At 38.4% G+C, this 24,228-nt stretch overlaps 1 protein-coding gene across 1 annotated transcript; it reads left to right on the forward strand.

Moving 5' to 3' along the window:
- The first annotated feature begins 17,613 nt into the window (after window positions 1-17,613).
- On the forward strand, window positions 17,614-18,585 carry LOC130463192 (uncharacterized). Its single transcript, XM_056832248.1, has one exon. The coding sequence runs from the start codon at window positions 17,614-17,616 to the stop codon at window positions 18,583-18,585; it is 972 nt and encodes a 323-aa protein (XP_056688226.1).
- Window positions 18,586-24,228: the final 5,643 nt, after the last annotated feature.

The following is a 24,228-nucleotide window of genomic DNA, read 5'->3' on the forward strand; positions in this document are numbered from 1 at the left end:
ATTTTATACATCCGAATCTTTGAACTAGCCAAACAGATTCAAACTTATATCACATTAAGTAAATAATATCATATCCCCTCAAATCCAGATGAAATAATAAAGTCATAAAATCTTTCCTTAGCTTTGAACTCATTGTCTAGGAGTTCTAACAATAGTTCATTTCTTTTGTTACTTTCAACAAGTAGGACTATCTTGTCTTGAATGATATAGAAATCAATCAACTTTCAAAAGTCCATAAAAATAGAGCTTTAGAAAGTTAACTTGTTGACAAGTTCTAAGTAACAATGCCAAAGATTATTGGAACTTAAATCAAGAGATTGATTTGAACCTAGTAAAAATTTTATTGTTAAAGAGTTGTTTGTTTTAATCAAGGATACATGACTCAACCCGAAATGACCATTTCATTCAAACAAACAAACAAATAAACATTGTCTTTGTTTACTTTGAATGTGATTCTTTCTCTGTTGTAACAAAAATTCAAGTATGCCGATCATGGAACAAAATAACCATTAAGTTCCATCATTGAAAAGACTTAAAACAAACTAGATGACCCTACAACTAATGTAGCAATTCGATGCTTCATTTCTCACTTGTAGGTAATTAGTATAGCATAGCTTCCATTGTTTGAGTTTATTACTGAAGTAAGAACCTCAAGCGGTATATGATACCAAGGAAGTTTGATTTCTATGTCATTTTTCTTTAAACATTAACTTTTAGGTAGAAGCGGAATTGTAAATTCCTTTCACTTGTTCCTTGCTTTCCTATTTCTTGTACCCTTTCTTATAGTTTAAGAATTGACTTCTCTAGTATTGACTTATATTTTGTTAGACATGTCCAATGTCACTCCAACAAAGGTCTTACCATTTTATTTATATTGAATATTTTTATTCAACTAGATGAACTTAGCAAAACCTTCTAAAGTTCTCTAAGCATCAATCTATTCGAATGTCTAGGAACTAGACTCATTCGAGAATTTAATGGACAAAGATGTTAAGTTGTTAACCATTGGTAATGTTGAGTGCTAAACTCAATGCTTTTATGATCTCAAAACTACATTTTATTTTGAATTCACAAGCACCAATCGGTTTTCCATTCGACTTTGATACTCGAAAAAAACCATAAAAGTCGCTATAAGAAACGTACATTTTAAATTGCTCATTTTCTCTCACTTCCATGAATTGTTCTTGGATTCACTACCAATCGAGGAAACTTATTGTTACATTTCTAAAAGGATTTACTGCGGTGGAAGATATTCAATTATAAACAATGATTAAAACATACATTGAAGCATGCAAAGTCTAAATATTTATCATGACTAATAACTTGAAAAGCAAACATGCAATTTGAACAATTCATTGGCATTTTTTTCGAAATATTTAGTTCCGGCGGGTGTGAATAAAATTCATTCAAGATCCTTAAAATCATTGAAGAATTAAGTACATTATTTATTTGACTTAAATCTAAAATATTTTAGGTAAGCAAATCCCTTGCTAATAGTCTAGAAACTACTCTTGGTTGATAGGTACGTCTAAGAACTTATTAGGTAAACCTATTCCATTTGCACGACATAAAAGGACTCCTTACTTATATCGTTGAGTTCAACCTTACCCCTTTAGAATCAATAAGCAACTCCTCGCTATGGCAGAAAATTATTACTAGATTGATGTAAAGGTGAGGATCGAGTAAGTGTTATCTTGGAATGGCACCTTCTAACTCAATTTTTAAGTTTGGATCTTCCTATGTTGGTTAGATTTTAAGTGAACTAAAATCCTTAATCATGCAACATAATCAAACCATAATCTCATGAATAATATCAAGACATATTTAAAGCCCATGCCTCGCCAAGACTGCAGCGTTGCAAGGAAGAGACCGCACGCATGGCCGAAGCCATCGCACAACCATCCCCTCGCCAGCGCTCGTTGGCTCGACACCATCGCTCGCTAGGGCGCTGCTACTTGCTGGGGGTGTGCGCATGGCACGAGGGCATCGCTCGATGCCTCATCGCCATCGCTCGCTGGGCGCAACACAGGCATAGAAGACGCGCATGGCACGCGGGCCATCGCTCGCTGGTCTTGTGCACGCGCTACCCCTTTCTCCTTGCTCGTTCACTCGCACCTCCCACACAATGCACAGGCCCATGCCCGCGCGCGTACTTGTGCTTGATCGCTGCCGCAGTACCGCATGAGCAACGAGCTCCCTTGCTCGTCGTCGCATACCCGCACCATTGCAACACCCCTTAAGGGTAACACTTAGCTATCCATTGCTTCGTGCGTGCATGATTGTGAACGATTTATATAAAAATCAAAACTTTCATAATTAAATTTAACGACAAATTAATAATCCATATTAATTTTATATATTTAGGCGAGAAATCAAAAAAATTATTAATCATATCAACTTCCGATTACATGATATCTAGGGATTAAAATCTAGGTCATAAAATTTTAAAATGTCCAAACTATAACAAATTTTATGGTGGTTTTTAATCATAGGATCCCAATTAAATCATCAATTAATTATGAAAATCAAACCAAAATCTAAATTATTTGAAATTCAGCAAATTAATTATAATTACAAATTAGATTGTATAATTAACAAATTATTTTTTTTTTTTTTGGCAGGCAAATTAGGATATATTGATTAGCACAAAAACAGTATTACACCCTTAACCTTTGGCAACAGCCACAAGGTCAAAGAACAGAAAGGCTAAGAACACTTAGCCTAAAAAACACACGGGAAGAGCAACAAGCTCTCCTTTACAAACTGTTGAACCAATTGAGATCACTAGGCCTAGTCTTCTTACTAAGCAGGTTGTAAACCCTTCCTTTGACTTCTGCCTTGATGTTAGCAACTGTGGAGTGGATAGTAGGCACTTTAGGAGCCCAAACAGCTGCATTTCTGGCTTTCCATACATTATACACTAAACTGGCAATGGCAGTAAACAGAATTGCCTTTTTGCATTTTCCTCTATTGTATCTTTGAACCCCTTTGAGGAGGCTGATTACAGTGAATCTGTTTAGATTGATCCCAAGCCAATCCAGAACCAGCTGCTTGCATTGCTTGCTGAACTCACAGCTAAAGAAAAGGTGGTCAATCTTTTCTGTATGAGTGAAACAGATAGGACACAGGTCATCAGGAACAATCCCCACCTTGTGAAGTCTCTCTTTAGTTTCCAATCTATCAAGCATTGTGAGCCATAGGATAAATCTGTGTTTTGGAATAGTCAACCTATTCCAGACATATTTCTGCCAAGTTACTCTATCACCAGCAGTTGCAATTTGATTGTAAGTGTCTTTAATGGAGTATTTGCTAGTGGAATACCACTGAGGTGACTGCAGCTGGTGAGTAACACAATTCTTCACTTTGCACACAAACTTTACCACCCAACTGGCAGCAGTAGGAGCAGTAAAACCATCCTAATTTTTCTCCTTGATGTAAACTGCATGAATCCATTTCACCCATAAATTATCCTGTTTTTGAGCAATGGCCCAAACTTGCTTCCCCACAGCAGCCTGATTTCGTAGCAAAAGGTTTCTAAACCCTAGACCACCATGAGGTTTGGGGAGACAAAGGTGATCCCAAGCAACAGGCCCAGGTCTTGCATCATCATAAGTTCCATACCTGAGGTAGGCTCTACAAATGGAGTTAATCTTTTTTAGAACATTTTTGGGAAGTAAGAACATCTGGCACCAGTAAACACAGATACTCATCAACATTGAATTAACCAACTGAACTCTACCAGCAAAGGACAAGTTTCTAGAACTCCAGTGCCTAACTCTTGCTGTCATCTTATCCACTAATTGCTCACAATCACAGGTTTTCAATTTCCAAGGGCTAACCGGTACACCCAAGTATTTGAAAGGTAAACTCCCCTGAACAAACCCAGTTAAAGTTGTGATGGCTTCAATCTGATGATCATTCATGCCACAACAAAAAATGGAAGATTTAGAAGCATTGACCTTCAGGCCAGTGGTATTAGAGAAGACCTTAAATCCCTCCATCATCATACTAATGACCCTTTGTTCCCCTTTACAGAACATCAACAGATCATCTGCAAAGCATAAATGATTCAACCTCAAGTACCTGCATCTAGAATGGAATTTAAAACCTGGGCACTCTCCCACATCTTTCATAGTTCTGGAAAAATACTCCATGCAAAGGGTAAAGAGAAGGGGAGAGAGAGGATCCCCTTGTCTCAAACCCCTTCTTGGGTGGATAAGTCTAGATGGAACACCATTAATCATAACTGAGTACTGAGTAGTGGATAAACAAGTTATGATCAAACCAATGAAGAATGGAGGGAACCCCAAATCCTGCATCACCTCCTTAATAAACTCCTACTCCACTGTATCATATGCTTTCTGCAAATCATGTTTCGGAAGACAATTGGGTTGGGGCTGGCCTTTTCTATACATTTTGACAATGTCTTGACAGATAAGAACATTATGGAGAATGGACCTCCCAGCAACAAAAGCCCCCTGATTTTGAGAGATGATGTCTGGGAGCACACAGCTTAGCTTTTCACACAGCAACTTAGAGATACACTTATAAAGAACAGAACAGCATGCTATGGGTCTAAAATCACCAACTGTGGCAGGAACACTTACTTTGGGAACCAAAGTAATGGATGTAACATTGATCTCTTTTAGCATTTTTCCTGTTCTAAAAAATTCAGAAACATCAGCAAACATATCCCCCTTAACTATCTCCCAGGTGGTTTTGAAAAAATGGATATTGAATCCATCTAATCCAGGTGCCTTGTTGTTAGGGATGTCATCAAGTACCCTTTTCAGATCAGTAATACTGAAATCACAAACTAACTTGGATCTGTGGTCATCAGTTAGCCTAGGTCCATGATTCATTATCACAGGATCCACACTAGTCCTATTTTCAGAATGAGAACAAAATAAATTACCATAGAACTCTAAGAAAGCTTCCTGAATCTGATCTGGAGATGTGAACCACTCCCCATTGAGGTTTTGAATAGAGTAAATGGCATTGTGTTTTCTTCTTTGCTTTATACTCTGAAAGAACAGTTTTGAATTCTCATCCCCCTTTTCTAGCCATTTCGGTTTTGCAGTTTGGTATAAGAAAGAGTTGAGATTATCTTTGGCTTCCCTGTAAGCTTCAGCAATAACTTTTTCTTCAGCAGCAAGAGTGGCATTATAGGGATCTTGGTGAAGCTTATCCTGAATTTCAGCAAGCAGTTTTTGCTTAGTGATTTTCACAGTTTCCATATCACTATAGCCTTTGTTGTTTAGGGTTCTAAGCTCACTCTTTATCCACTTGAGCTTCTGAGTGACTCTAAACATATGGCAACCATAGACATATTTTTGCCATTGTCTGGTAACCAGGGGTAGAAAATCTGAAGAACTGGTCCACGTGTTGTAGAACCTAAAAGGTTTCTTCTCACAATGGTGACTAGTGGTATGAAGAATCATAGGACTATGATCATAAGTTCCTTCAGGCAAATACATAGCTTCTACAGTTTCAAATCTGTCACTCCATAGAGAGTTGGAAAGAACCCTATCAATTCTGGTGAAAACTCTATCACACTCTTCCTGTTTGTTGTTCCATGTAAAATTCCTGCCAACAGTTTTCACCTCTGTGAGCTTACATCTAGCCATGCATTGTCTCATAGGCAACACATCATGCATCCTAACTGGGGAACCAATCCTGTCCTCCATATTCATTATTGCATTAAAGTCCCCCATTATCAGCCAAGCTGAATTAATACAACTGGCTAAGTCAGTCAAAGTTGTCCAAAGATCCTCTCTCTCTGCTGGAAAGTTCATGCCATACACAAAGGTACAATAAAAGCCAACCCCTGACAACCTAGGGGTGACAAAGCAATGAATTACTTGGGAGCTCATATGAACAATGTGCAAAGTAAAAGCAGCAGGGTTCCAAGCAATCACAATCCTCCCATTTTTATGGCAAGCTAGATTAGTGGTGAAGCACCAAGTTGGACACACATTGAGGTATAGTGTACCCATCTTTGCAGCTTTCACCCTAGTCTCCAGGAGACTAAATAAGCCAATGTGGTGAGATTGAATCATCTGTCTCACCTCTACTTGTTTTGCATGCTTATTTAGTCCCCTCACATTCCAGCAAAGGATTCTATCCATTAGGCATAGGGGATGTCACCCCCCTGCCTAATACTGCCTCTCCATGCCCCACCTTGCTGACATTACCATTCATCCTAGTACAGTTATCCTCTGTACCCTCAACACCATCATCAGATACAGTTAAAGCTTGGAATGAATTGTTAGTAACCACAGGTCTCAATTGTTGCCCCATCTCCCTACTAAATTTAGTGGCTTGAGTGAAGCCAGTTGAGGTGGATGTTGCTCCAACAGATGTAGCTACCACAGGTTTCACAGTGTTGGGTTGTTGGGTTTTTGCCACCCACATTTTCTTGGTTTTCCCTGCAGCCAGTCTGGTGCATTTAGCCATATCATGTCCCATTCCCTTGCATCCCTTACAGATGATAGGAATCCATTCATAGTTGACTTTCTGGTCAACTTTGACACCTTTTTCATTCATGAAGTGGATCACAGTAGGGAACTGTTGATCAATTAGCACCTCAATCAATATTTTTGCAAACATTAGTTTATCTCTATTCAATGTGGCCATGTCAACTTTGATCATTTTCCCCACCTGTCCAACAATTTTACTCAAACATTTTTCACCCCAATACTTCACCTCTAATCCTGGTAACTGAACCCAAATAGGTATAGTCTTAACAGGATCCTTGCTAAAGTTCTCATCAGCAGACCAAGGCTTCACAATCAGTGGCTTAGAGTCAAAGAATTGGTGTCCACTACTCAGCACTTTGGAGCAATTCTCCATAGTAGTGAAACGAACCAAGTATATCCCCCTCCCCACCTGAGACACCTTATCAACACCATATTTCCCCCAAATCCTTCTAACAAACCCTTCCATTACATTTTGGGGAGGGTTTGCCCCCAAAACATAGCACACAACAGCTGACTCCCAATAAGCAACCTCTTCCTTAATGTCTTCAAAATCGATTGTTACTAGAGGGGTCAAAACAGGGTCTAAAACAGGGGATTGGGCAACAACGCTAGAATTATCAGATTGAAGTACGCAATCATTACCAGAATTCAACCCATACATATGCATAGACAAAGCAGGAAGCATATCAACATTATTCGCGCCAGATTTTGAATGAGATTGAAAATGGGTTCGAACATCCTTACCACTTTTGAGGGCGGTCAACCAGGCATTAAATTCACCTCGCACCTGGGATTGGTGTTGTAGATGCTCCAAACTAGATTTTGGAGTAAGAATTTCATTAGAATCGAAATCTCGATCATCTGGGTTTCCATCAGAGAGCGACGAAAAATCATCTTCAACCGCCAAAACAGAGGAATTCTCAATGTGAAGCTGTGGCTTGTTCTTGTTTGGGACCTTTGTAGACGATTGTGGCATTCTTTTTTTACTCTTGCTGCCTCCATTGGAGGAGTTTCGAGCTTTTGAGCGAGTATTAGCCATGGCGACGAAGAAGGAGCGAGAGGTCTCCCCTTCGAACCCACGCAAAAGCTCCGGATTCTAACGACCTTTTATAATAGTATTATTGTTTTTATAATTAATTAACGAATTTAGACCTTAAAATTGTTAAAAATATACAGTAGGTCAATTATAAATCAAGATTTACATAGAAGACTCGCAAATATTTAATTTAACATCATAAAAATTACAAATTTTGCATTCGAAAAACTAAAACCTCCAAAAATTCATAGTTAAGCTTCGAGTTTGGGAATTCTGGGTTCGGCCACAAATCTTTAATTTTTCTCAAAATTTTAAAACGTAGTTTACATGCGAAATTCACTATAAAAACATAAGATTTCGACCATAAATGACAAAACTGCCGAAAATCCTGCGAACATATGATTAAATAATCGCACGAATTTACAATTAATTACAATCACGAAATTAATCACCCCTTAAATTCATTGCAAATTTATAAAATTTAATCCATGTTAACTATAATTTATTATGAAATTAATTAGAGGCTCCTGATACCACTTTTAGGTTATGAACAATACAATTCATGCGGAAAAACCATAAAAGCCAGGAATCCAAATTAATTGCCACATAGTCAATTAGCATAATTTATTAGACTTAGCATTAAATGCAAACTTGGACCAAGGGCATTATTTCTTTCATCATGAACACCAATTCTCAAATGGTTTCACTCTCTCTATTTCTTTCTCTCTCGTCTCTCTAACTATTTTATTGTATTTTATTAAATTCTCTCTCTTGAACACCAAAAATTGGTGTTCGATAAACATGCTCTTACGGTTCTCTGCCTAGTTTTCTAGGCTAAAGTGTTAGTTCGGTTTGTCTTTTTGGCTTCTCAACATGAAAAAGAAACGAACCTCAAAAGGGTTATGTGCTTTTTTCCGAGATATTGGATCCTTGACATAGGGTATATTACTTGATGAATTCTCCTGTGTATGGCTCTTTTATTCAGTCGAGGGTGACAGTTCCTTCCTTTGGTGCAATTTCTATGACTTTTACTAACATAGGTTGGGGTTTTGATGTTTAAAAACCTTTTATTTCGCACATATGACAGAGTCAATGAATCACCATCTTGAGACGTTTGTGCCATGACATTGTGGTAAGCAACTTTTACCCGAGTATGATTCCTTTGAATTGTTGGGTTATGAATAATATAAACAATATAATTCATGCGGGAAAACCATAAAGCAAGGAATCCAAATTAATTGTCACATAGTCAATTAGCATCATTAGTATACATACAATGTGATGCGTGCCTTCCCTAGGTGCTCCCGAACCGAACAAGAACAAGTACATGACTCCAAATGTCGCCCCTCCGTAGATAGTGCACAGCACATTCGGATCCGCCTTAGATTCTACCAACTAGAATATTCTCTAAGGTTTTATGTGCACTCGGGAAACTCACAATGGTGATAGGCAAGTATTAAATTCTCCCTTGAATTTAATGTGTTGGAATAGGTTAATAAATTGTGATCATGAATCACATATTTATAGGGTGGAAATAAGGAATTGCAATCCTACTAGGAATCAATTAACTAAATCTATTAGGACTCTAGTTAATTAATAATATTAGAATTCTAGGGACAATCAAATACTAAGTATTTCAGATCTACCCTTAATGTCTAATTTTAGTAGAATTAGGAAATTATAACTTGTGGCCCAAACTACTTGCCGCGCAAGTAGCTTGGCGCACAAGCTTGCTTAGCGTCCAAGCAACAGGCCGTCCAAGGGCCTTGTAGCGTGTGGCCTAAGCCCATGTTGCTGCGCTATGCTTGGCGTCAAGCCACAGCATACGGCCCAAGAGATGGGCGCTGCTGCACTTGCTCGGCCCAAGCGTGCTTGCTCTACGCGGGCTTGCTTTGCGCTGGGCCTGGCGCTTGCGCTGGGACTTGCGTCTCGTAAGCTCGTTCGTCGAGCATTCGCACGTCGCCCTTCCGATTCGTTTTCCGATTCCGGAATTTATTTCCGATTCGAACAATATTTACGTTTCCGTTAATATTTCCGATTCCGACAATATTTTCCGATTCCGGTAATATTTCCGTTTCCGGCAATATTTCCAATTCCGGTAATATTTCCGTTCCTTGCAATATTTCCGATTTCGGCAATATTTCCATTTCCGATAATATTTTCCGATACAAGCCATGTTTCTGTTTCCGGCAACATCTACGACTTGGATAATATTTATATTTCCGTCATGAACCATATTTCCGTTTCCGGCAATATCATCATTTCCGGAGTATTCTTTATTTTGCCTTTTGACGATTTCAGCTCCCACTGGAACCGAGATCTGTCATTTCCGAATGTTCATAATGGAGTACTTAATGATTAATATATTCACTTAAATGCTTGATCCGTTCACGTACTATTTGTGTGACCCTACGGGCAGTCAAGAGTAGGCTGTGGATTAATATTATTAATTCCACTTGAACCGAAGCGGCCTCTAGCTAGGCATTCAGCTCACTTGATCTCACAGAATTTATTAACTTGTTTAATTAATACTGAACCGCATTTATTAGACTTAGCATTGAATGCATACTTGGACCAAGGGCATTATTTCCTTCATGTATGTCCTTTGTTTTTGGTATTCAAATAATGCTCACCAAAAAATGCTCCCATCCCTCTCCCCCCCCTCCCCTCCCCCCAAAACCCCCACCCCCTTTTTCTGCAGGTACCCTCACCGGCGGCAACCAGGATCGCTCCTCGTCCGAATCATCTCCAGGCCAGAGGATCGTCCTCGTCCCTAATTCATTTTCTTATTTCAAGGATCTTCTTATCTCAAAAATCCCTTTTAATGGTTCTGTACCATCCTCCTAAACCCCACCCACTGACTTTGACCCAAACATTCACTTATTTCTCCCAATTCCTAAAGAAACCTACTATGGATTATGCTCTAAGTGGTCATGGTCGGTAATTTCAAAGCCTTGTGGTCGTTCCTTCTGTACGGAATACTTCTCTAGTTCAATTCTCAAAGTGTGGTAACTCGTTGGTCCAGTCAACACTATCCCTTTGGGTAAAGTTTTTTTCCTTTACTCCTTTGGAACTCAAGATGACTTCACCAAAATTCAACAAAGGGGACCTTGGTTCCTAAATGGTACCTTTTGCTTCAGTTTTAAAGTGGTCACCGGGATTTAAACCATCGCTCTCTTCCATCATCGAAGTGCCAGTATGGGTCGAGCTACCAAAACATCCTATCGAGTTTCTGACATAATCTATGTTATATTACGTCAAATTGGCAACGAAATTGGGTCATTCATTAAAGTCGACCCCCAATCTATTTTGCTCCACAGAGCACGGTTTGCGCGCATCTTGGTTCTAGTGAACCTCAAATCCTCACGGAAACAGGCAATATGGTGGTAAAATCAAGAAACACCTATTGTATCGTGATTGTCCCCTATTATGTGATGAGTGTAACAGTATAGGACATCTAGTGTGGAACTGTCCAAATGCCAACGAAGTTGACCTCAACGGTTGGGAAAACATCCGAAAAGGTAAGGCCTTATAAAACAGAGTGGGTGGAAGTTCAAAATAGGTCTAAAAGAGTAGTAGGCGCCAGAAATAGGGAGTACAGTGCTACCAAGCATAACTCCGTGGAAATTTTAAATAAAGTTACATTGGTAATGGCTTTTCAATGTTAGGGGAAGATAACTCCCATGATGGCGACACGTGCCTTAATGATCAGAACCTACCCCTTAACACTATTTGTAACAACCCAAAATTTTAACTATATAAATATAAGAAATAAAAGTCTTTATTAAAAAGGGACGGTGGCGGAAACACCGTCTTCTGGGAATGTCACTATCAAAACAAATGGTTTAACTATGTGAATAATTAAAAGAAATAAGGAATTTAAAGACAACTATATACAACTAAAGTTCCTAATTCATTTAAACTCGCTTCACAACCCGAGCCCAAAGTCCAAAGAAAGCCCAACATCATTCACCTGAAATATTGAACAACAATCCACAATCAGTGGGGAGCAACTAGCAGCTCTCCCAGTCCAAGGTTAACCAAACAAATATAATCAATAAGAATCATAGAATAAAATAGAATGGACAATAGACAAATAGTAAACAAGGACAAATTCATATACTCACAATAACATGACTTGTAAGATATTCATACCTAGAATCATGGAGATTAATATCATGAAAATAGAAAATTAACAATTCATAAGAATACATAGTTAAACTAGTCTAAAAATAAAAACATTATGTAGAGGTAAGAACAAGCCCCTGCAAATTCATAATTTATATCGTAATGGAGTAAAGTTAGGGATACGCCCTTCGGACCATGTCGTCCTAGTCTAAGTATGGCCACACTCTCAAACCTAGCTCACAGATCATGCCACCCGTGAGTAAACCCATTGGACCATGCCGTCCGAGGGTAAATTCTAGAATTTGAACGACAACTGTTGGAAAATAATGTCTCACCATTTACTAAACCTAGTAAAGTAGTTTACTATTTATCACAATTCACATTATGTGAATTATCTTCTTTTGCGTGAGGAATGTGTTCTTAACCATTCCTATAATTAGCTATGGTGTTTTTATCATTGTTATGCTATTATAAATAGCTTAGTGTTTGTTTAGAATAAAATTTACTACAACAAAAAATATTGTATATTATTCTCACCTTATTTATTAACATTCCCATTTCATATTTGTGGAATTAATATTGCATCTTTTGCTAGTATAATTTTATCATCTTTATGAATTTCTCTTAATCTTTGGTTGAATTTATTGCTTCCGCGCACTCTGAATCCTACAAATTGGTACCAGAGCTTTATATATTCAACTGGGATTTTTTTTATCGTGTCTACAAAATTTGATATTGAGAAGTTTGATGGTAAAATTAGTTTTGCCATATGGCGAATTCAAATGCAAGCCATTCTTACCCAGAATGGTTTAAAGAAGGCTTTGGATGAAAAGTCCAAAAAGTCATCCACTTTGACATATGAACAATGGGATGATATGGATGAGAAAGAGTTGTCTGTAATTCAGTTATGTTTGTCTCGTGAGGTGTTACGTGAGGTCATTAGTGAAAAGTCCGCTGCAGATATTTGGGCTAAATTAGAATCTCTTTACATGACCAAAAGCCTTGCAAACAAACTTCGCCTCAAGGAAAGACTTTTTACACTCAAAATGGCAGAAGGTACTCCTATTCAAACTCACCTTGATGAGTTTAGTTCTATTATTGTTGATTTGGAGAACTTGGATGTCAAAATTGATGATGAGGATAAAGCCGTTTTACTTATTATTTCATTACCACTCTCATATCGTCACTTTAAGGAAATAATGTTATACGGAAATTATGTTACATTATTCTTTAAAGATGTCAAGTCTCACCTATTATCAAAAGAAAAATTTGATACTGATATAAATACAGAACATTCGGGTGAAGGCTTGGTTGTTAGAGGAAGAAGTTTTGAAAAAGGTAGTACAAGTAAAAACAGGTTTAAATCAAAATCTAGAGATACCAAATATAAATTTTGTCGTTATTGCAAGAAAAAGGAACACGAAATATCTGATTTCTATAAATTGAAAAATAAGCAAGAAAAAGAACAAAAGGGTAAACAACCCGAAACTCACGCTGAAGCTAGTGTTGTTGAGTCTGGGTCAGATGGGGATTTATTATTAGCGGCTGACTCCGAACAAAGATTTAGAAATGAATGGATTCTTGATTCTGGTTGTACATTTCACATGTCACCGAATAGAGACTAGTTTACCACCTATGAACCAGTTGATGGTGGTCTTGTTTTGATGGGCAATGATGCCCAATGCAAGGTTGTTGGTAAAGGTACGATCAAATTAAGACAAATGATGGCATTACTAGAACTTTGACCGGTGTTAGACACGTTCCCGATTTGAAACGAAATCTTATTTCTTTAGGCACCCTTGAATCACTTGGGTGTAGGTATGCAGCTGAAGGTGGAGTGCTTAAAGTGTCCAAAGGTGCTCTTGTTATACTAAAGGCAAATCGATCTGGTAGTTTATATGTGCTGCAGGGATTTACTATTACAGGATCTGCAGCTACTGGCTCATCCAATAATGATAATACAAAGTTGTGGCATTTGAGATTGGGCCACATGAGTGAAAAAGGAATGCATGTCCTTAACAAAAGAGGATTCCTTGGCAATCATTGTACTGGTAAGGTTGGTTTCTGCGAGCATTGTATTTTTGGCAAGCACAAAAGAGTTAGCTTTTCAAAAGGCGTTCACCGAACTAAAGGTACATTAGATTATATTCATTCGGACCTTTGGGGTCCTTCACAAGTTCCTTCCACAGGAGGACATGATTATATGTTGACCATTATTGATGGTTTCTCAAGAAAACTTTGGGTCTATTTTCTTAAGTATAAAAGTGAGGTATTTTCAACTTTCAAGGATTGGAAAACCTTAATTGAAAATCAAACTGGTAAGAAAATTAAATGGCTGAGAACAGACAATGGTCTTGAATTCTGTTTGAATGAGTTTAATAGGTTCTGCAAGAAAGAAGGTATTGCAAGACATCATACCATTCCAGGTACTCCACAACAAAATGGAGTTGCATAACAAATGAACAGAACTATTTTGGAGAGATTTCGTTGTATGCTCTCTCATTCTAGCTTGAAAAAGGGATTTTGGGCTGAAGCGGCAAACACTGCAAGCTATTTGATAAACCGCTCCCCAAATAGATCACTTGATGGCAATATTCCAGAAGAAGTTTGGTCAGGTAATCCTGTTGATTATTCTAATCTTAGAATATTTGGTTGTCCTGCTTATTCACACATTAGCGAGGGGAAATTGGAACCTCGTGCTAAAAAGTGCATATTCTTAGGTTATGGTTCAAGGTTTAAAGGTTATCGTTTACATGACCCTGAGTCTCGTAAAACCTTTTATAGTAGGAACATAACATTTAATGAAAATGAAATGTTATCATCTAGAGAAGAAAATCGTGTTTCTCCTACCATTACAGATTCTGAAAATATCGGAGATAAGGTGGAGTTTGAGGTCCCATCCTCAAAATCAGAGGAAGATGTCCCTACTTTCTTAGCTTAACCTGATTGCGATGATAATATTTTTACGACTGAAAATATGAGTCCACAACGTCTACCACAAAGACGAGGTTTACCAGATCCATGGTCTATGGCTCAAAATCTGCCCGATCAAAGACCAAGAAGACAAAATCAAAGATATATTGGTCAAAGTGCTAATATTGCTTATGCTTTGGTTGCTGCACAAGAAATTGATGACTCCAATGAGCCTAAAAATTATTATGAGGCTATATCTCGTGCAGATTCGGCAAATTGGATTGCAGCGATGCAAGAAGAAGTTGAAAGTCTTCATAAAAATGAAACTTGGGATCTGGTTAAGTTACCCGAAGGTAAACGAGCTATTAGTTGCAAATGGCTCTTTAAGAGAAAAGAAGGCATCCCCGGCGTTGAGAATGCAAGGTACAAAGAAAGGTATGTTGTTAAAGGTTTTGATCAACAAGAAGGTATTGACTTCAATGAAGTATTTTCTCCCGTTGTTCGTCATACCTTGATTCGTGTATTACTTGGTTTAGTCGCTTTGCATGATTTGGAGTTGGAGGAGTTAGATGTTAAACCTGCTTTTCTTCATGGTAATCTTGAAGAAGAAATTTATATCCATCAGCCTTAGGGATTCATAGTTCCTGACAAAGAGAATTATGTATGTCGTTTGAAAAAATCTCTTTATGGTTTGAAACAGTCTCCGCGACAATGGCACAAAAGGTTTGATTCCTTTATGATGGTACAAGGCTACTCAAGAAGTAGTTATGATAACTGTGTTTATTTTCAGAAGACATCAAATGAGTCTTTTATATATTTATTACTCTATGTTGATGATATGTTGATTGCTGCCCAAGATAAATCTTTAGTCAGCAAGTTAAAGACTCAATTGAGTAGTGAATTTGATATGAAGGACTTAGGTCCTGCCAAGAAAATTCTTGGAATGGAGATAAGCAGGGATCGTCAAGCTGGAAAACTCTTTTTATCACAGAAAAATTATATCGTGAAGATGCTTGACACGTTCAACTTGAAAGACAGTAAACCTGTTAATACTCCTATTGCTGCTCATTTCAAATTGTCCTCTGAAAAATGTCCACAAATAGACGAAGACAAAAGGCGCATGATTCATGTTCCTTATTCTAATGCAGTTGGAAGTTTAATGTACGCCATGGTGTGTACTCGACCAGATTTGGCTTATGCAGTAAGTGTTGTTAGTCGGTTCATGCACAATCCAGGCAAACAACATTGGGAAGCTGTAAAATGGATACTTCGATACCTTAAGGGTTCTTGTGTATTGGTTTGATATTTGATAAAGGAAGAGCTGATCTCGGGGGTGTAGTTGGTTATGTGGATGCTGACTATGGTGGTTATTTAGATCGGAGAAGATCACTCTCATCTTATATTTTTACACTTTGTGGCTCTGGTATTAGTTGGTATTCTTCACTTCAAGATATTGCGGCTTTGTCTACAACTGAAGCAGAATATATTGCTGCCACTGAAGGTATGAAAGAGGCTATATGGCTCCGAGGTTTGGTGTATGAACTTGGTTTACAACAAGATATTCTTGTCGTGTTTTGCGACAGTCAAAGTGTTGTCCACTTGACTAAGACTAGTAAACATCATTCAAAGACCAAGCATATTGATATCAAGCACCATTTCATAAAAGATATTGTTGCCACAGGAGAATTTGTTGTCGAAAAGATTCATACAAGCGATAATCCTGCTGATATGCTTACCAAACCACTTCCCACAGCTAAGTTTGATCATTGCCTTAACTTAGCTTGAATCACCCGGTGATATGGCGAGCCAAGGTGGAGATTTGTGGGAAAATAATGTCTCACCATTTACTAAACATAGTAAAGTAGTTTACTATTTATCACAATTCACATTATGTGAATTATCTACTTTTGCGTGAGGAATGTGTGCTTAACCATTCCTATAATTAGCTATGTTGTTTTTATCATTGTTATTCTATTATAAATAGCTTAGTGTTTGTTTAGATTAAATTTACTACAACAATAAACATTGTATATTATTCTCACCTTATTCATTAACATTCCCATTTCATATTTGTGGAATTAATATTGCATCTTTCGCTAGTATAATTTTATCATCTTTATTAATTTCTCTTAATCTTTGGTTGAATTTATTGCTTCTGCGCACTCTAAATCCTACAAGAACTCTAACCAAACGAACTCCGTATCATGCTACCCGAGAGTAACCCATTGGACCATGACGTCCGGGCTTGGCGTGCTCATCTCCGGGGACCATGTCGTCCCTACGGATATCTTAGCCTCTAGAAAACAATTAAATCGAATAAATCGTTAAGTTCAAGCAATCATATAAGAAACCCCAGCATTAGAAATTTGGAGTAATCATAGTCTTAAACTAATGACTTAAACTCCGGGATTCCGTTTCCCATATATATAAATTCAAATAAGCGAATCGATCGCTCATTAGGAAATAGTTATCAACAATTTAAAAGGGTCACAAAAAAAAGTGTTCCATATATATTCCACAAGAATTTATACTAGTGAGACGGTCGTACTAAATTACTACTCATCCAAGTGACAATAATAAGTACAATAAAGTTTCTAAGTAAATTAATTAACAAAAACTATAACTTTAATCAGAAAGAGAGAGAAAGCTCTAGAGAGAAGCGAGAGAAAACCTTCCTTTTTCCCCAAGTTTCCCTTCAGTGCATGGTTCCTCATTGTGCACTGCGCCATGGCAAGGAAATCTGGGGGTAAATCGCAGGCAAGTAAGCATGGCAATGCAAAACAGAAACCACGAGGACCTTCATCTGATTCTCAGGCCCTTAAGACTCGATCGATTGAAGAGGTTTTAGGGGTTGAACCACTGGATTTGACGATAGAAAATGAGATTCTCACCCCAAAATCTGGGTTGCAACATCTCCAGGCGCGTTCTGAGCTCAGGCATTCATTCAATGAATGGATGCAATCTGTTCATCGATCAACTAACAAGGTGAATAATACTCCATCTAATGTTGATATTGGTATGATTTCTATTCCAATATTGTAACAATTTGATGATGTTATGACTGAACATGCTGATACTGATGATGATGATCTTAGATCATTTGATCCAATTGAACCAAATCCTGTTTTTAGCCAAGTACAGATTGATTTTGATGATATACAGGATGAGGTGGATTTCTGGAACTCTTCCATTATCTGCTATGTTGTTGGTGCTAATCCCCCAATACATGTCATGGAAGGGTTTATTAGGAGAATCTGGAAAAAAATTAATGTTGATAAGGTGGTGTTGGTGAAGAAGGGGATCTACTTGGTGAGGTTTCTGACCATGGATATGAGGGATAAGGTCACCACTGGCCATTTTTTCTTTGACAATAAACCAATGGTAGTGAAGCCCTGGAGTGTTGATATGGATATGGAGAAGGAAGAGATCAAATTTGTCCCCATTTGGATTCAGTTGTGTCTGAATTTTAAGTATTGGGGTGAAAAATCTCTTTTCAAATTTGTGAGTCAACTAGGCAAACCAATTAAGAGGGATGCAGCCACTGTGAGTAGGGATAAATTGCAATATGCTAGAGTGTTGGTTGACATGCCACTCACACAAAAACTTCCTGATCAAGTAACTTTTATGAATGAGCATGGTGAGCTGGTTCAGGTCCCTATCACTTATGAATGGAAGCTAACTATTTGTGATAATTGCAAGTTAGTTGGACACTTAGCTGCTGAGTGTAAGAAGGGGAAATCCAAGAGAATTTGGGTGCAGAAAAAACAACAAGCTCCAAGTCACACAGAGGTAGTGGAACCAGAGGTGGATCGGGAGGGGTTCCAAAGAACTCTTAGACCAATCAGGGTTAGACCTACTAGCTTGGTGCCAACACCAGTTGATAATCCTTTCCAGATGCTGAATGATGAAGGTGTTCATAGTGCTTGTAGTACTGCTGAGCTGGATAGGGGAGATGATATTGAGGGGGGAAGCACAGGAAGAGGGAACTCTTCAAAATCTTATGGATGGAATTTTATCATGGAATGTTAGGGGTATCAATCTAGCTCAGAAACAGGACAATGTGAAGCATTTTCTTCACAAATATCATGTGGGGCTAGTTGGTCTCCTAGAGCATAAGGTTAAGCTTTCTAATTTAGGGAAGCTGTACCAAAAAGTTTTTCCAAACTGGTGTTTTTCTAGTAATGCAAGTTATCATAATGGGGGTAGAATAATCATTGCTTGGAATCCAGGAAGTTTTTCTGTGAATATCCTAGCAGCTTCTAGTTAGTTCATGCATTGTTTCATTCAACCAGTGAGTGGTATGCCTAGTTTCTTCTGTACTTTCATTTATGCCTTCAATGACAGTTGTAATAGAGAAGTGTTGTGGAAAGATTTGAAATCTTTAAACACACAGGATGCTTGGATTTTGTGTGGAGATTTCAATTGTGTTATGAACACTGATGAGAGAATTGGATCCCCTGTCAGGAATGCTGAAATAGTGGATATCTGTGAGTGTATGCACTCCTGTAATATGGAGGATATTAAAAGTGTAGGTAACTTTTACACTTGGAATAACAAGCAGCATGGGCCAGCTAGGGTTTTCTCTAAAATTGATAGAATTATGGCTAATCCCAAATGGTTAAGTGTCTATAGTTCAGCTGAAGTATGTTTTATGAATGAAGGTTGCTTTGATCACTCTCCTGGTTTATTAACTGTTTATCCTAGGGATACAGGAGGGAAAAAACCTTTCAAGTATTTTACAATGTGGAAAGCTGCTCCTCAATTCATGACTCTTATCCAAGAACAATGGACTGGTACAGTTCAAGGGAGCAAGATGTTTGGTGTTGTTCACAAGCTTAAGAAGGTGAAATTGGCTCTTAAAGAGTGGAATAGGAGGGGATTTTCTGATATTCAAGCTTCTGACCTTCAAGCATACCATGACATGGTTGCAGCTCAGACAGTAATGCATCTTGATCCTGCTGATCTGTCACTTGCAGATGCAGAGCTCATTGCAGTTCAGAATTACAAAGTTAAGCATCAAGCTTATCTGGAGTTTTTGAAACAAAAGGCAAAGGCTACTTGGCTTAAGGATGGTGATGAAAATACCTCCCTTTTCCATCAGAGTATCAAAGCTAGGAACACTCATAACCAGGTTTATAGTATCTATGGCATGGATGGGATTTGGAAAGACAACCCTGCAGATATCTCTCAAGCTTTCTTGGACTACTATACAACTTTGTTGGGTTCTACTCACACTGGTAGAAGACCAGTTCTTAGTCACATTGTGCAAGCTGGCCCTTTGATTACTGATGCTCATAGAGATATTCTTAATGCTCCATATACAGCTGCTGAAGTAAAGAAGGCTTTGTTTTCTATTCCTGGTAGGAAGGCACCAGGACCTGATGGTTATGGTTCTTATTTATATAAAGATGCTTGGAGCATTGTTGGTGCAGATGTTATCAGTGCTGTGTTGGATGTTCTGCAAAATGGCAAACTGTTAAAGGAGCTTAATCACACAGTCATCACTCTCATTCCTAAGACTAAGTGTCCAAAGAATGTGAGTGAGTTTAGACCTATTTCCTGTTGCAACACTCTGTACAAGTGTATCACTAAGGTGATTTGTAGTAGATTGAGGCAAGTGCTACCAGACTTAATCATTGAGAATCAAGGGGGGTTTGTCCATGGTAGATATATAGTGCACAATATCATGGTGGTTCATGATTTGGTGAAGCAGTATGGTAGGAAGAGTGCTAAACCAAGTTGTATGATGAAGATTGATCTTCAAAAAACCTATGACACAGTAGATTGGGATTTCCTACAAGAAATGTTGGTTCAATTGGGCTTCCCTGGAGCTTTGTGACACTTGTTATGGAGTGTGTGACTACTCCTAAATTTTCTTTGATGCTCAATGGGACTATGCATGGTTTCTTCAAGTCAAAAAGGGGATTAAGACAGGGTGATCCCATGTCTCCCCTCTTGTTTGTGATCTGTACGGAGTATCTCTCTAGAATTCTCCATAAAATGAGCAATCTAGCTCATTTCAGTTTCACCCTAGATGCAAAGAACTGAAGCTTACTCACTTATGCTTTGCTGATGATCTCATCTTGTGTAGCAAAGGTGAATTTTCTTCTGTGTATCTTTTGTTGCAAGCTTTTGAGTTGTTCTCAGTTTCCTCTGGTCTCTTAGCCAACAAGCAGAAGTCAGCTATTTATTGCTGTGGTATGGCTGAGTATGATGTTTCCAGAATTGTCAATGTTTCTGGTTTTACTAGGAGTGAGCTGCCATTTAAATATCTGGGTGTTCCCATCTGTGCTAAAAGAATCTCTGCTGCCCAATGTGATGTTCTTGTGGATAAGATGATTGCTAGGATTAAAGTCTGGAGTTCAAGGAATCTCTCCTATACAGCAAGAATGCAACTCATCAACTCTGTCTTAATGAGTATACATATGTACTGGGCTCAAGTGTTTATTCTGCCTAAGAAAGTTTTCCATGATGTCACTAAGATTTGTAGGTCCTTCCTTTGGAGTGGACAGGCATATAGTCAGAAAAACAGCAAAATTTCTTGGGATAGTTCCTGTTGTGATAAAAAGCAAGGTGGTCTTGGCTTCAGAGATGTCATCAGTTGGAATATTGCAAGCATTGGGAAGTATGTTTGGGCCATTGCATCCAAGCAGGATAATGTTTGGATCAAATGGGTCCATGCTGTGTACATTAAAGATGGGGATTGGTGGAATTACATGCCTGCAGCCTCTGCTAGCTGGTATTGGAAGAAGATATGTGCCATAAAAGAGAAATTGAAGGTAGTGTATACTCAGGCTGAGTTAGCTGCTATGCCTCATTATTCTGTGAAAACAGTGTATGAGAAGATTGTTGGACCTAAACCTGTGATACATTGGGATAACATGGTGTGGAATAGACTGAATATCCCTAAGCATAGATTTATATGCTGGTTAGCAGTGCAGGGTAGGCTTCAAACCACTGCAAAATTGGCAAGATTTGGAGTTAGCAACACTGCAACTTGTTTGGTTTGTGGAATAGCTGATGAAGATCATAAGCACTTGTTCTTTGCTTGTCCTTACAGCAGTAGGTGCATTAGTGCTCTCAAAAGTTGGTTGGGAATTCCTTATTCTACAAGTAATCTAAAACAGCTGATGAGGTTTATTACCTATGGCAGAATGTCCAAGTTCAGGAAGCAAGTTAGCTTTGCAATGCTAGCTGCTGCTGTCTATTCTGTTTGGTCCAGCAGGAATAGTAGTTTTTGGAATGCTTCATTCCCAACTGTGCAGAATTTGGTAACTAGGATTAAGCACAATGTTAGAGATCGAATCTTGTTTGTTATGCCTAAAAATGTAACTAGGAGAGATAGCTTGTGGTTTGCTTCTCTGTAATCTTGTTCAGTTTGTTTTCTAGCTCTTTGATGGAATGGTCCAACCTAGTTGGTTTGTTTCATCTCTGAGTTAGCTTAGATTGTAAAGTTGTTTTGATCTTAATATTATTCGATCTTGCTTGCCTAGCAAAAAAAAAACTATAACTTTACTGAAAAAGAATGCCCATTAAGGGTCACTAGTATACGTGAGTATAACGTTTAGGAATACTCCTATTATAAACCAATTTAGCACCAAAAAAAAAAGTACATCAACACAACTCACTCAAGTTGACTCGTGTACACTTTGCTTCCTAACATCACGTACTTCATAGATAAACAAACCGATCCCAAACCGCAACCCACTCAGGTGAACAAGTACGACAGGAACCACTACATACCACCATCCATATTGCATATCGACACACTCGTTAAGTTTGCGGCATACACATACAAGCAACAATCACAAACACCCAGGCAGACATCACCACACGGTCCACGATCACACTGAAGGAAATATTTCCTTCACCCAAGGTGCATTAAGTCTAATACCAAAGTTCAGATTAATTGCGAACAATTAATTCAGTGAGATCAAGTGATCGGAACAGCTAGCTGGAGCAATGCTTCCGATCAGTGAGTTCTAATGAATATTAAACTCACAGCTTACTCTTGACTGAACCTACAAGGTCACACCAATGACACGTAACATATCACCGGATTAAATGAATCGGAAATTCATTTAATAGCTTTTCGGGAATTAGTTGGAAAACGTATTATACGATACGACCTTGCATCGGAATCGTATATCGTATCGCGAATATTCGTAAGCTAGGCGACACGAATAAATCGTATCGTACGACGGTGATTCGTCGTATACGAAACGATAAATAATATCCAGAACGATATTAAGTCGCGACTACGAGGAGCATCCCATGAGCCAAGTGCGCGAAGCACTCAAGGCCCATGGGCGCTGGGCGCGCAAGCAAGGCCGCAACAACACGGCAGCGCTGGCCCATGGCCGAGTGAGCTGCGCGTGTGTGCGCGCGGGCCGAAGCAGCGACACAGCAACAGCAGCGTGGCCCACGGCCCAGCGCGCTGTGCTCGTGTGCGCGAGCTTGCTGGCCGGCCTTGCCCCTTGTGTCTTGGTCGGTTAGTAAGGTTATGTTAATAACCTTATAACCCTTTTTCCAACATTATAATTCATACACACTCAAACCCTAGAGATATAGAGAACCCTAATTCTCTCTGTGCCTCCAAAGTGAGTTCTTCCCAAAAGCAAAGTATCTTGATCGATTGTCTAAGCTACGATAATCAAGACGGATCTGATCGTGTCGGTGAAGCAAGCAGAGGAACGAAAAGTGGAGTTCTAAGTTCGTGTTCATTGACAATTTGTGGAAAAACACGCTTCAAACGTAAGTATGCTTAATCTATGCTTTATATATACATGCTTCCTGGCTTTGGGGATTGTTTCCGCACATGTTATTATTTTTATATGTATTCCCCTACACACACGCAACATGATGATAAAAACAATTAGTCATGATAAACTAAGATGAAATCAAAGCCATCTTATAGAGCAACATAACCTTAAATATGACTCTACGAACACATAATTGCATAAAACACAATTTACTCTAATCCCCTATCGAAAGTATTTATAAGATCAACCTAAAATCAGGGAAAACCGCTAGTTACCTTGATCGTGTATGAGAGTACTATAAAGATCGTATTATGCCTCACGGATGAATGCCGATACGCCCCTTGATATGTTTCTGCCTCTTTGACCGTACTTGTGGCTAGGGCTTATGTTGCTGCTGCCTTGTAATCGGCGCATCAACAAGAGCGAAACTATAATAGAATTAGCGAAAGGGAAATAATATACTCACTAGAATTAGGAACAATGAAGATGAATGATATTCGATCTCCGATTAGATGAATCAAGGAGGTTGTATAAAAAGACATGAAAGGAGGGAGAGAGATATGAAACCAAAGTAAATAATAAACCCTAAGGTGTTTGCTTGGCTTTAAAGTGAAACAGCCAGTATTGTATGAAAACCAAAGGAAGGGTTTCATTAATGAATTTTAATTTAACAAATGATAAATAAATGATGAATAGTTTGTCTATAAAACGCTTCGGTAACAAGTAACATAATAGATGGGTCATATTTCATAAGAATGACCACTTAATTACAACTGAAGAGGTGAAATCATAACATTCAAGCACAAAGGTGAGAATTAAATACATATTATTCACACTTGACATGAAATATGAAAGGGCAAGACTAAATCTCAACACGCCTAAAATGAAAGTTTAGAATTGATATTTTTAT

The sequence above is a fragment of the Spinacia oleracea genome, chromosome 6, assembly GCF_020520425.1.
Source record: "Spinacia oleracea cultivar Varoflay chromosome 6, BTI_SOV_V1, whole genome shotgun sequence".
NCBI lineage: Eukaryota > Viridiplantae > Streptophyta > Magnoliopsida > Caryophyllales > Amaranthaceae > Spinacia > Spinacia oleracea.